Source organism: Apteryx mantelli, chromosome 18, assembly GCF_036417845.1.
Source record: "Apteryx mantelli isolate bAptMan1 chromosome 18, bAptMan1.hap1, whole genome shotgun sequence".
NCBI classification, from domain to species: domain Eukaryota; kingdom Metazoa; phylum Chordata; class Aves; order Apterygiformes; family Apterygidae; genus Apteryx; species Apteryx mantelli.
The window spans coordinates 15,090,666-15,105,720 of record NC_089995.1 but is presented as its reverse complement, the minus strand read 5'-3'; the positions used below and the strand labels follow the sequence as shown (position 1 = coordinate 15,105,720).

At 44.0% G+C, this 15,055-nt stretch overlaps 1 protein-coding gene across 1 annotated transcript in view; it reads right to left on the bottom strand.

Moving 5' to 3' along the window:
- CDH4 (cadherin 4) overlaps positions 1-13,775 on the bottom strand; it is a 467,566-nt gene extending 453,791 nt beyond the window's left edge. Inside the window, exons 1-2 of the mRNA XM_067307737.1 lie at positions 13,670-13,775; positions 11,710-11,821 (exon numbers count right to left, since the gene is read on the bottom strand). Coding sequence (XP_067163838.1) covers positions 11,710-11,821; positions 13,670-13,732 — 175 coding nt within the window. The 5' untranslated portion in view covers positions 13,733-13,775. The remainder of the gene's footprint in view (positions 1-11,709; positions 11,822-13,669) is intronic.
- Between the last annotated feature and the right edge of the window lie 1,280 nt (positions 13,776-15,055).

The following is a 15,055-nucleotide window of genomic DNA, read 5'->3' as shown; positions in this document are numbered from 1 at the left end:
GAGATGAGCATAACAGTTGCTTTTCATGTGCAATTGTGTAAACCTTCTGTTTTCAAGGGAGCTAAGCAACCAGCCAGCAATAATTAGGCTCCTGAAAGACAAGTAGCAAGGCATACAGGACCTGAAATGGCGATTTCTTCCGATTCCCCAGGGAAGCACTTTTACTGAGGGGGAAAAATATTCTATAAATAGTTTTCCATCTGTAGATCCACTGGCCCTACTCACTTCCCCCTGAAGTGAGATGCTCCTGAATCAGATCTTATCAGCAGAGGGAGTCTTTCCCTCTAACACACAGAGCAGCACGCATCTGGCTTTTTTTTAAGCTACTAAGAAAACCACAGACATGACAGGCAGAAGTTAAACAAAGGAACCAAACAGTATAATATTTAAATGTGGGCTGGGCCTTCTAATAAGTTTATGAATAATACAGTTTTGATAGAACCAGTTAGCTACTGCACTACCTGTTCTTATAGCAGCAAATATCTTGCCCTCAACATATTACAAGATTAGACATTAATCAGAGGATGGAAAGTAGGACACAGCAAAGGCCAGAGCTCCCCACCCATCCTCTTCTCATCAGTCATATAAGGACTCAGCATGCACCAAGGAGTCTGTACTCTACGTATAGGTACAATGCTCCCAGCCATTTAGCACCTCGACCTTGATTTAATCCTGCTCTTTCGGCTCATGTTGGGATTAGTAACAGCTCCTTCAACATTTTTAAATGTTCTCTGCTGAGTGGACTTCACTAGAGATTTGAGGAAGGCCAGCCTGAAAAGCATGTCCTATAGCCTGGTGCTGGCCATCAGCTGAGTCGGGACACTCAAAAAAACCCACCACTACAAATTAAGTATGTTCAGTTGGACAGAGAATTGAAGTACAACTGCACACAGATCCAACAGCAATCAAGGCAGAAAAGAGCAGCACAGGACAGGCTCTTGCACTTAAAAAGGACACAAAGTTTTCCTCTGACAGGGTACAACACAGACACAGTGCTTGTACACATGTGTGCGCACACACACACACACCCTGGGTCTTTAGGGCATGATTCCCTCTCTTCCAAGTGCAATAGACATTTTAAAAGCCTAGGCTGGATTCATACAAGTTAAACAATCTGGGATTGTCACACTATTCATGTTTCTAGAAAGTGAAAATTCAAAGATCCCCATTCTTGCAACTCTCATCCTATAAACACCAAGGAAAGTATAGACAAACAAAGGTAGAAACACAAATCCAAATGTTTCAACAGAACAACTTCGAGACTTAAATAGCTCACATCACATGCCACTATTTTAATATTAGTTATTTCAATAACCATACCCGAAGCATAGTTTTTAGATGGATTGTGGTCAGAACTGAAGGATGTATTATGTGGGTTCAGCAGCAGTCTGTTCTGAACTGGTTTTGTTCAATGCTTTTATTAACTGCACATAGAGGACTACAGCATATGTTTGTTACATCTGCAGATAGGAAAGCAGGATGCAACTGCAACTCCGTCGGAGGTCAAGATTAGAATTCAAAACAATCCTGACAAGTTAGAGATCAGGCTTATAAAAAGAAAAGATGTAATTCAATGGAAGAGCAAGGTAACTCAATTCAGGAGGATTAATCAACTGTACACATAGAAAATGACTGGGTAGGTAGCAGTTCTTCAAAAACCATGTGGGAGGCTATACTGGATCACAAGCTGAACATGAGTCAACAATGTCACACTGTTGGGGGGAAAAAAAGCAATCACCACATTAGATAAGTCAACTGGAGTATCAGGGCATCAAAAAAAAGCTGGCGCATCAAACTAGTAGCAAAGATAAGGGCTCAGAGAAGAGGGTCCAGGTATGAGACATGAAAGGGAACTAATGAAGTAGGGTGGACTAAGGAAGCTGAGAAGAAATGTTTTTCAAGTGTGCTGAAAAACAAAATAAAAACAACTGTTCACTGTGTCTATGACGACTAGGACAAATAGCAACAGGTTTAAATTGTATCAAGAGGGCTTCAGCTCAAATGTGAAGGAAAAAAGTGAAGCAACATAATATGTTGGCTGGAGAGGCTGTGGTCCCCACAGCTGGACCTTCAAGAACACTTTGGGGGAAAAAAAATAATAATAATAATAAACTATTACAAAGCAGCAGCATGCCTTGAGAGAGGGGCACACATTAGACGTCCTCTTGAGTTCTTCCAGCCCTATTTTTCTATGAGTTCATGAAAATGTCACCAATGAACAGATGGTAATTACCATAGCAGGTTCAGCTAATATCACAAACACCTCCCAGGGAAGTCAGTGGGACTTCTTTAAGAAGGTCTATGGCCAGCAGCAACTATGGGAGGCATATCAACCACTCGGGATTAATAGGTAATTCCATATAAATCAATGACTGCTCTGAAAACATCAAAAACAAATAGCTTGTTAAATTTTATGCTTTAAATTAGTTACAATTCGCACTTACTCAAGTGCAATCATATGTTTAAAAAAGAATTTGTGAAGGTGTTAGAAAATAATGCTTTTACTTCATATACCAAGAATCCCAACACATTTTACCATGTAGGAGAAAAAGCAACAAGCATTTATTTCACTGACTTGCCTTGTACAATCTTCTCCTGTAGACTCTCTAGACCATGAGCTGACAGAGGGAGTCCATACATAGCTTCATATGGAACAAGTTTTGTAATCCTGGCTATTTATCTTGGATAATTGCAATTATTTTAAAAGACAATTTTGTTTAATAAGGATCAGAATCACTACTAGACAAACTCAGTATAACAAAATTTTAGGCTAAAAGTAATTTTTATGAGTAATCTATAAACTGCTACAAAATTGTGATTTATAATAGGCATAGTAATAGCCTTAATGATTGCAGTGCTTCCGGGTATCAGCAAAACACAGATTGGTTCGTTTTAAAGCAGAAAGGACATTTTTTTTCTGCTTCATGGGTGGCCCATACATATCTTCAGGGTCCTTGGAGGAGCTTTCAACATTCCCACTGTGCGTCCCACATAGTGGCTATTACCATACTAATGTTAATAGGCTGTAGTATACGTGACCCTCTGAGCAGCAGCAGCTATTGCACAGCATAACTAGCACAGTACTGAATTACTGCCACTGGCTCTCTATTACCAAATGCTGGCAAGTGGTAAGGAAGAGTGGCAGGGAAGTAGTGAGGGCAAAGCAAAAACAATCAAAATTTTGTATCAGAAGGGAACAGAGAGTAAGAATGGAAACAGGCTGGCAAAAGGAGAATAAGGAGCCTGGGGTCACAAGGCACAGGGCAGCAAGAACGTCTAAAAGTCTCCATTTCCAATGGCTGTGCAGCCCATATGCCAGAACATTTGCCACTTCTCTCCCTCTGTGCAATTGCAATTTAAAACTAATAAATTAGGGACAATGAATATAAGCAAGAAAAATCATAAAGCCTGTGGCAAAAAAATCTTGTTCAACCCAACTTTTTTTTTTTTTTTTTTTTTTTAATACTGCAGGAGAACTCACTCGGGAAAGATTCTGCTGAAAGAAGTGAAGCAGCCAGTACTAATGACAAATATTTTGAGAAAACAAAAACCCCATATGTTCTCCTTTTATTCTATTAAAAATAAAGAGGAAATCAAGTGCATTTGGAATTTAAGTGTAATATTTCCTTACACCAGGAGACAAACTGTGCCAAAGTTCAGTCCGGACATTAATGGAAGCGAATAGCAGAATGTTGGTCCCTGGTGTTTCAATTATTCTCTCTTTAGAAGTTATGCTTCCAAGGAGCTACAGAAATACCATTTCCCTATCAGAATCATTTTTGCCGCCTGTTGTAATTTTTTTTTAATGCTTTCTGTATTTAATGCTATCTGTATTTGCAGAACAATTCAGTTCATCACTCCACCTTTTCATATGTTCAAAGCGTTTCAGACTCACAGAACGGCTGAGGCTGGCAGGCGCCTCGGGAGATCATCTAGTCCATCCCCCCCTGCTCAAGCAGCAGGGTCTGCTACGGCAGGTTGCCCAGGGCCATGTCTGGTTGGCTTCGAATATCTCCAAGCATGGAGACTCTACAACCTCCCTGGGATACCTGTGCCAGTGTTTGACCACCTACACAGTAAAGAAAGCTTTTTCTTATGTTTAAATGGAATTTCCTGTTTTCCCTTTCGTGCCCATTGCCTCTTGTCCTTTCGCTGGATACCCCCAAGAGGAGCCTGGCTCCGTCTCCTTCACACCCTCCCAGCAGGTATTTATACACAGCGACAAGATCCCCCCCAAGCCTTCTCCTCTGGAGGCCAAACAGTCCTAAATTCTCTCAGCCTCTCTTTTCAGAAATACTAGTAAATAAGTAGTGAAACAAACTATCAAAAAGAAAATATCACAGTACAATATCACAGAGCAATAAGAAAACCCTGATGGCACGGCTAGCTAATGACAGTTCTGACCTATCCCTAAGAAAGCACCAATGGTGGGCCATTTAAGCAGGAAAGGAACATGTAATGTGAAACAATGTTCTTAAAACCTTCAGCTAGCGCAGAAAAGGTTTACATTGACTCAATCTGTATCCGTTTTTTGCATAGCAAGCCAGTATAAATTCCTATTTCTTCCTTGAAGACCAGGCTCATGGAGAAATTAGTTTCCAGCCACTGGTAAATGTTCATTTTACATTTCTCAAGCCATTTGAAATTAGAGCTTCCAAAGGCAAATACTGGCCTTGATTTTTCAAACGCTGCTTTCCAGCCTCAGTTCTTATGATTGCCATTTGGGTAAAAATTAAAAGTAGGCTTTCACAGGAATGACACTAACTCCAAATGTATCAGTAACTGCAAATGGCACAAACACCCTTCTTCCCTGTGTTACTCAGTTTCATTCTATTATAAGAATAAATATTAAGTGGTAGAGGACTTCTGATGAAATCCTATCCTCAGTACTTTTAATCTCTTCTTACCTTTTGAATCAGACTTTTCAGTACTGTCTATATTAGAAAAATATTCAGCTTGCCTAGCCAGAGCTATGCATATGGCCCACGCTACTGCAGAACTAAGTACTTTACAATCTTTATTCTGCAATGAAATAAAACTACCTCTACAAAAACATTATTTTGCTCAATTCAGAGTAGAAAGTAAGGCAGAAGGAAGCTTACTCAAGAGTGCACACACACACAAGAAAAAAAAGTAATAAAATTGGCAATGAGGACTAGCATTAGGTCTATGAAAATTAAGCAAGAAATATCTCACCACCAGAATAAGTAATGTTCATTTACCAGATGCGAAAACTAAAGTTTCCAGAATGCTTTCAGCATCTGCTCAGTGAGACCACAGCTCACAAGTTCTGTCAGCACAGAAGCGACTCTAAAATTAACACCTTCTAGCCTTAAAAGATCTAACGTTAGTAGTTCAGAGTTTAAAACAATGGGTATTTTATTATAAAGAACAAAATTATACTGTGCCAGACAGTTTATTTCCTACCAGCTGAAGCCAAAAAAATATGGTACTACAAGGAAAATTTCTTCATTAGAAATTGTTGTTTCATTTTCTTCCTTAATATCTATCTGTTCAAAATGCCTAATTTGAAGCACTGTGATTCTTTAATAGACAAATTACTAGGAAAAAAAAAAAAAGAAAAAAAGAGAAGATCTGAATCTGTTCTTGGAGAAGCAGATTTACTAAGATAAGAATCAGTTACCTCCCCAAAATGCGGAAAAATAAATTTTACTTGGGTTTGTGCAATTTGGTTCAAAGCTCTGATCTGGAAAGCAATACTTACAGTTTTTAAACAGTATAATGGGATTAACTTTACAGAGTGTTACTGACTACTCTGGTCTTATTAACTGGCATTTTACTTAGATAAAAATATCATCTTAAACATCGCACTTCTGTGTTAGAAGTTAGATCTGAAGAGTTGCGTTTAAAACGAATATGCATCAGCAGTTCCCCAATCTGTGGCAGCTCTTTCTGGGATCTCTCCGCAAATTCCCAGCTGAAATAATGATTCTGATTTGCAACATGCCCATCAAGAGAAACTGCTTTCAAAAGAAGTTGCCCTGTGGAATGGAAGAAGTGTTTTCCGAGAGGCAGCTTCACCAGAGCACGTCGGAGCTGAGCTAGGAGAGGACAAGCCTACCTAAAGAGGCCGAAGAACGACCGCAGGAGGAGAAGGAATCAGCCAGCTGCCAGCCAGTGTCTGCCTGCCTCTTTTTCCTCCCTCTAAGAAAGGTTAGGGAAAGAGTTCAGGGCTCCCCGTGGACTTTCGCCTACTTTCAGATTTTATTATAGAACTGTGAAGCTAATTATGTGTACGATAACTTCAGTAACTGCTTTTCATGCAGAATCACAGACCAGAAAATAATGAAAGCATGAATGGAAAAGCCTCCCTGGTTTTTTAAGCTCAGAGTAATTCAGAGAAGGTACTGGGTATTTCAGCAGGCTGCAGCAGAACTTCCATACTGCAGAAAGCACCGAGTAGCCCTCAAGGTGTTCAAAAGCCCTACCCAGCACCAGAACAAACTGCAACATCCCCGATCACTGCGCTTCCTAAAAAACCTCAGTACGACACACCAAGGAGCACTCAGAAGAGTGAGGCATCACTGGTATCCTTCCATATCAGTTGGCAGACTTTGGAATAGTGATACACAGGTTGGCTTCTTCCTACAGATGCTTAGAGGCACCACAGGCACGACACACAGGCAGGATGCTTTGGGGACACAGCATCTTCCTAACCGAGCTTCAAGGACGGACCTCGAACTGCAGAAGCATTTAGGAACCAAACTCCTACTAAAATTAACAGCAGTCAGGTAAATACATATCTTCTGGATTCTAGGCCTAGGAAAGAAGCAGGAAAGCAGATGTGTAAGAGGGCAGAATGTCCCCACTAGCCATTTTACCTATACGGGCCACGCAATACTGCAGATATACGCTCTCTGTCAATACACCTGTCAAATCTTTGGGCATATGCTAGGTTACTATTTGTTACCCCAGAGGTATGCTCCTTCCTTCAGGGCATTTAGCAAAGTTATTAGCATTCCTCATGAAAGTTTTATTTGTCTCATTCTCTTGGCAGGGGCCAAACTCCATGTATGCTGTAGCATTTTGTGACTGTAAGGTTATTTTCAAGTGGAACTGTTAGGATATTTCACTAAAGTACTCCGCAGTCCATATTCTATTTCCTATATTATCTTAACCACAAGAATACACTACACTACCTCCAAAAGAAGGTATAGCATATATCCCTGCAGTTAATATTAAATGAATTACCAGTAACCAGTCTCAAGCATAGCTTGCAAAGGTTTGTTCAGGTTCTTCCCATCCTTTTTTGTTTTAATTGAACATTTGCTTCTTCATGAGGAGTTGGGGTAGATTTTTCTTGTTTATCTGCTCTATATTTTCTAAAGAAAATGAGGTAACGAGGGCTGAATAGGATAGAAATTTTGAAGCTTCAGTGAGGGGAACAAAAGACTTTTGCCATCAAGAACACCACTCCACCAGTAAAAATGTATGAGAATTGCTTCCATACTGATTTCATATGAAATCTCAGTAAAGTTTGTATGCATCTAATTAACTTGTTTTTAATCAAAATTTATACTAGGAAAAAAAAAAAAAAAGAACTCTAGTGTGGAAGCAATTTACATTCTCATATATTTGCATGAAGCTTGGCTACATTTGGTTTCATATACTTGCTTAAAGCAGTACATGCTGGCACAATTTATTTATCTTCCTGTATGAAAATAAACAATGCTTCCACGCGCTTTTATCCAAATGTAGCTGCCTGCACAAGCTCGGTTATCCTGCTACATCAGTAGAGGCACAGTTTAGAATGGCAACAGAAACCTTGAATCACAGCAGATGAAGAGATGTAAACTAAAACAAAAAAATCAGGCTGCAAGTCTCAACTGCTTACTTTGTCTCAACTGCAGGGAAAGCTGTGAGACATGTACTAGTTGTGTTGTTTAGCTGTATTTCTGAGAGGTGACCTGGGATAACTGTGATGGTACTAGGCTGGAAAAATAATGCAATTAATACTGTGATGGCATTCCACCCACTGCCAGTTGCCAAAATCTGACAACATGCCAATAAAACTTGAATTTGTAATTTTTAAAAGTATCATTTTTTTTAATTATCATCTCTAAAAACCCTTACAAAAACAGAAAAAAGGTATCAACACAATGTAATGAGTATAACTCCCTTTAAATCGTACTGCACACCATTTTCAGCATCCTACTTGCTACTTTTTCTTTCCCTAGGAGGCCACCTAGTCATCACTCCAGTACACCTGAGCATTAAACCAGGGATCAGATCCCCTGAGTCAGTCCTGAACACTGTCTTCAGTGCAGTACTGCATGTCACTGATGCCCATCCCTCAGGACCAATGTCCCCAACATTTTAAGTTGACATTAATTATTAACAAAGAGAAAGAGATACCCGCACTGTAACTGTCCTCTGCCATACTGCAGCTCTAAGACTTTTCCTTAGGCTAAAGAAAAACATAGTTCTTCCGTGTTATTTAAACATTATTTTAAACGTTATCATGCATCAGCAATCAAGACTAATTTTATTATACTACAAACAAAAACAAAGACAAAAATATAACTGATTACCCCCCAATAACTTTTATTAAGAGATGCACAAATGGCATTTCTAAGGAAGGCACTGGCTCCACAAATCAACTCTGATACCTAACACCCCACCATCAAGCTACAAAGTTGGCAGTGATGTAGAATGTGGTATTTGTGGCCCTACTGGGGAAAACTATTTTAAGTCTAATTAACATGAAATTTTTAGAATGCAAATGCTTTTCATTTATACATAAAACAAAATGCCATGACATTTCTCCCATCCATTTATCATAAACAAGTTAATTACTGTGTAACAAATAGCTCCTGCTAAAATCTGTATGTTTTGAGGATGTTAGAGAGCTGACTCAGGCAAATAAGATGAGCCACAAAGTAGTAGTTAATAGCTTATGGCATACTTATAATAAAACAATGACTCTGTGAAAGCTCTTATTGTCAAATTAAGGCTAAGCTACTTCCATTGGAATAAGTCAATTATAAGCAGTCATTATCTGTTTAACTTGATTCAAACCTAGAATACTATAAGCACTTTCATTCTGATGCATTCATAACAATGTACATATTTAAGGGTTGGATATTAGAAAGCTTAAAATGGAAATGCGGCTTTTATTGCCACAAAGTGTATCGCCAAAACATGCACCCTCTAAACTTCCCAATGTTGGCTGAAGTTCACCCTCTATGCTGAGGTCTATATACTACAAAAATTCTGATGAACAAACCCTTAGGGAGTATAAATTGTCCTAGGACTCCCCACACCTCCTTCCTAAAGGCAGAGCGAGACTTATGCAGCATAAAGACTTTGTGTTTGCCCACTGGAATCCCCTAAGAGCAATTTAAACTACTTTTTTTCTCCAAATTCATGAAAGCACTGACAGGTGAAACCTTACCTACTTTTTTCAGGGAAACACTCCCATTTGGCCTAAAGATGAATTGCTAAATGCTGATGAATAAGATGGTGGTAGTTGGCAGCAAAGCTTTGCGTGGTAAGATGGTGTGAAACAGTACATATGTCAATCTATCAAACATGTTAATGTAAGCAATCCAAACCCATTTTTGGTCTGAACTATTGTACAATACTTCACCCAGATGGAAGAAAGAGATAAACATTTTATGCTTCAGACATATCAAGTGTTAGGAAGTAAAATTAAATCTAAACTGGAAAATTACCAATTTTACATGCTAGAGTATATATATATATATATATAAAGAATAACAAAAACATGAGAAAATTTTATGCAGCAGGTTTTTCCCCCATTATTGTACAAATTAATGAGATATATTTGTTTCTTTATGACAAACAGCAGCATGTATTTGAGAGTAGACTGCAAAGGTGTAAAGACAATACTTTTCATATTAGCAAACACAGCTTTTGCACTTTTTTCCTTTCTCCTGCAGTTGACGAAATGCTTTACCAATCATGTACCTAGTGACAATGTTATTGGGACATGAATTTTACAAATAGTATGTGCATACATAATATTTTGAGGGCCAATTCAGCTCTAAATCAGTGGGAGTTTTGCCATGACTAATATAGAACTACAACTGGACCCTAAAGCATAAAATTACAGTGTTGATTAAATATGAAATTATATTTAGATAAGCTGTCAGGTTGATTTGAATGAAAATATATATTTAAAGATGATGATCAGCTGCAACTGAAACGACAGCCACTATGCTGTCTTCAAAGTCATTGCCAGCTAACTCCACTGAACAGACCTTCTGCTCCATCCCTGTTGTCCACCTACATAACATGCAGTGCAATTTATCAAGCACTAAACTGCAAAAAAAACCACTCCTCCGGACAAGTGTATTAATGACACTATTTTCTAGTGTATTCGGAAGACACTGTATAATCAAACTAATTTCCAAAGCTAAAAAGCATAAAACTATATACTCAGCTCAGAGACCCATCTGGAAAGCCTTACAGTATCCAAGATAGGGAAAAATCCCTATCAAGTGTGTAAATAATTAGTACTAGGTCTCTGATATTTTTTGTGTTGCTATATTCTTGGGTTTGCCTAGGTCAAATCCCCATTCGGTTATCTTTCAAATTAAAAATAAATTCCCAAATGTCTACTAATCGATGCCAGGCCCAGCCAAGAGAATTCCTGAACAGCAAAACTAAGACAACTGGGCTCAGAAACAAAACTGTCTGCCAACTTGCATACAGAGAAAATGACCAGTCTCGGGTTCTGTTGAAGCCAGAAAGAGAATACCAACAACGCTCCCTCTCTTTCTAGAGAATCCAAGTAACGGAGCAGGTGTTTGCTCTGGTGGAAGACCGAATTCCCAGCTTTCATACAGAGGGACACACATGACTAAAGGTACTCAGGAGAAAGCAGCAAAGGGCTTATAATCCCTTGTGTGAAGTACTGAACTTTGATGTGCTCCTCAATCTCCACAGCGTTATTATGTCTTTGGAACTGCTGTAATATCCAGTAGTGATTAGTGATATAACAAGGGTGCGGGAAGGGGAGGAGTAAGTACCTTTTTTTTGGTCTTTAAAAAAAGTTCTCCGAGTAAAACACATATTTCCTATATCATGCAAATATAAACTTTAATTATTTTAACTTGAAAAGGAGACAGATCAATACACAGGATAATCTATTGTCATTTGGATTATGATGTCATCTTAGAATTTACTATCACAAAAGCGGTTATAATCCTGCAATTACTATAAAGCTAATTGGTAGTTTCTTTTTGCCTGTGTTTTCATGTTGTCAGTGGGGCAGTAATGAAAATGAATGCCACATTTGTGAACAGAATGTCTGTAGGCTTGTTTACCACATTTTCAACAACAACGTCTGCTTTATCATGCATTTCAAAGCAGGGATAATTTAAGGATCTTTGGATTTTCATACATAAAAATACTTTCTAAAATATCAGATGTAGCGTTCCTTCAGACAGGGTGGGAGTGGGAGACTTAAAAGTGAAGTGATGACCTTGCATACTACAGGCAAACAATCCACCTGAAGCAGACAGCATGCGGACTTTGAATGATTCATCTGTATTCAAAACTGTGCTCAGGTAAATCACTTAGTGTTTCATCCTCCTACAAATGTAATTCTGCAGACAATTTCACCATCAAAACCAGCAACTATAAGTCTCCTTTCACCACCCCAAAACAGAGTATAACTGTTTTATTGCAGCATCTGTTAAGTATTTTGCTTCACTCACTTACCTTTGAGTAACTTCTGCCCTTCCATGATGTTCTGGGAGACAAATGCTGTGTAGTCTTCTTCTGAAAAGCCAGGCTTGCATGTGGGTCTAACTGTAAGATCCCCATTGTGCGCCTGCAAAATCAAAACAAGGGAAACATCATGACTTTTGTTATTTGGTACAATGTTTTGCTCTCAATGAGCAGGTGTTTAGGCACAGGCAAACCTGAACAGTAAAAGCAGTGTGCAAGTAGAAATCGCTTATGCAAAAGCGACAATCTGTTGGAGTGGATCCATACTGTAGCTGCAAAATTAAAATGGTCCAGAAAATAGTTGCCTGACTACAAAAGAGAACATTGTTTGCAGCAAGGCTGGGATACTGGGCACTGTCAAAGGAGGGGAGGAAACAAAGAGCAGCAATTCATCAACGCGAACAGTGCTCACACTGGAGGCACGCAAAGGCCTGATGTTGCAACATCCAAATCACTGGGAGTTTTGCTGCTGACAAACCGGGCCAGCCCCAGGACTGGCGGAGGAGAAGCAACCCGGCTCGCAGCAGCCTTGAACGCCTCAGCCCGCTAAAGCCCCCTTCCGTCCCCCTCCGACGCTCTCGCCGCCGCTGCCTCTGCGACCCACCCCCCCCCCCGGCTCTGCGCGCGCCCCGGCAGCGGGGAGGGATGGAGAGACCCCCGGCCAAAACGCAACGATGCCTCCTAACAGCACGGCCCCGTGCACAACCTGCCGGGAACCGGGGGGAAGCACCCGCCCGAACGCTCGGCTGCAGCCCGGGACTGTGCCGCCGGGAAGCGGCTCTGCCGCGGGGACGGGCTGCTCCGGCCGCGGCGGTGCGGGCTCCGCGGGATGGGGCACGCCGCGCCCGCAAGGAGGGTCCCAGACCCCGGCTCCACCGAAAGCTCGCAAGACGGTGATTTACACGTAACGAGCGCTAGCAGCAAAGGATTTCTCACGCTCCCGGGCTGTCGGCAGGGCTAGCCGGAGCATCGCTCAGCGACGCCAGCCGCAGCCCAGGGACCGGCAGAGTCACTTCCCCGAGAAAGTGCAACTCCGGGCGCACGGCGGCCTCCCGCGGGAGCGGAGCGCGGCTCGCCGAAACGCTCGCGGACAGCCACGGCGCTGCGTGACGGACAGCGGGAGGGACGGGCAGGGAGGCGAAGGGTCCTCTCGGATGAGCTTAGTAAGCAAAAAGCGAGCCAATGCACTCTGCTAAAAAAAAAAAAAACAAAACACCACGCTTGGGGAGCAGATGCCAGCCACTGCATGGGAAGTGAGGGAGCGCGGCGGCTCCGCGGATCCCGACCGTCTCTAGCAAGACGTTGCAATTAGGAAACATTTCGAAGGGTCTGACCGAAGATAACAGGCTCCGAATTAGAAATCGCCCAACTATCGCAAGGGCTCGCTGGGCGGGAGCGCCCCAGGGCTGCTCCCCCCCCCGCCCCCGGGGCTCGGGGCATTTCGCAGACTCAACTTGGCACGGCGGGCTGCAGACAGACAGACAGACAGAAGACAGGCGCCTCTCGCTCTGCAGCCAGCCCAGCGCCGAACGCGGCAGCCGCCCCGCTCGCACTGTAACACTGCGGCCACGCGTCCGCGCGCTGCTGTTCTGCAGACTTCCCTTTATTTAAAAAAAAATTAAAGATAATAATAATAAAAAAAACCACACACACAAACTTTTCAGGCCGTTAGCCCATCGCACGCCGCGGGCGCCCTCGGCGCACTAAGGGGCCGGTAAAAATAAAAGTTGGAGGCGGCAGCGCAGCGGCGGCGCCTGCAGCAACCGCGCGGCGCGGGGGCTGCGCGGGGCCCCGCCGCGGCCCGAAGTTCACGCGGCGACGGGCAGCGCGGAGGGCAAGTTTCGCCCCGCGGCGGCGGCGGGGTGAAGGCGAGCGGAGAACGAGACGCGCCGGGAGAAGCGGCGCGGGGCGCCTGCCGCCCCCTCCCCTCCCGCCGGGGCGCCCCACTTACCGCCGCCGCCGAGCCCCACACGGGGAGGAGCAGCACCAGCAGCACCCGCGAGCCGGCCCTCATTGCCGCGGCGCCCCTCGCCGCCGCCGCCAGCCCCGCTCGGGCCGGGCCGGGCCGGGCTGCGCTGCGCTGCGCAGTGCCGGCGGCCAGGGGGGTGGTCGCGCCGCGTCGCACCACGCTCCGCTCCCGCCGCCGCTCGGCGCCCGCTCTGGGCTGCAGGTGAAGCGCCCGCCGCGCGCCGCCGCCAGGCCCCGCCCCCGGCCCCGCGCCGCGCGGGCGCGCGCCGCCTTAAAGCGGCAAGCACCGCCCCGACAACGGGCGGCCGCGCCCCCGCGGCGCTCGCGGAGCGGGGTGGGGGGTGGCAGCGGCTCCCTCCGCCGCCGCGGAGCAGCTCCGCGGGAGGGACAGCGGCAGCCTGTCCGGGGGACGCATCCAAGGGGGAGCGAGGGGCACCCCCGGGGGGGAAAAGCCCCTGTATCCCGGGGAAAGAGGTGCCACAGTGAGGGAAAGGGAGCGCGGCCGGCGAGAAGCGGCGCCTCCGCGGGAGGGGACGGCACACCTGAGGGGAAAAGCTGGCGTATCCAGGGGGAAAAATAATATATCGTGGGGAAAGACACCCGGGGGGGAAAGGGAGCACACTCAGGGGAAAAAGGTAGCGCATTCACAGGCGGAGAGGAGAAACTCGCACAGCGGAGAGGAAAAGGCAATGTATCCCAGGGAAAAAGGTGCATGTCCAGAGAGGGAAAAACTAATATATCCAGAAGAAAAACTATTAAGAGAGGAAAAATTAGTATATCAAGGGAAGAAAAACTAGCATACCCATAGAGGAAAAACTAATTTTGGGGGAGAAAAATGCGCAGACCCAGAGGAACTCGCAGGCCCCTGCAGAGGCCTGTTCCGGGAGGGAGCGGGCCGGGGCGCCGCGAGGGCCGCCCGGAAAAGCACCTGCCTTCCCCAGAGCTGAAAAACCTGGGCAAAAGGCTTTTCCAGGATCAGGCAGAGAAGTGCCGAGTCCCCGAGCCAGCTCCTCGGCGGTGCAGGCGCCCCGCTCCTGGCCTGGCCCTTGTCGTCCGGCAGGCCGCGTTCCCCTTCGCCTCGGCGGAAAATAAAGCCAACTCCACCAAACTAGAGGTCTCCTGGTGTAGAAATAAAGGCAGATCAAAACAAGCCCAGGAAGCGAAGCTCAACTCAGTTTATGTTTGCACAGAGCCCTGAAAATGGAAAGCAGCGATTTCAAGTGCTAAGTATGGCTCCGGTTATTTTCATCCAGCTTGAACCTGGCATCCAAATATGATCTTTTTTTCCTTTCTGAATGCAGCTCAACTCCGCCAATAAACGTTCTCAGGCATGTATATTTTGTGCATATAAATCCAACATCAATTTGCA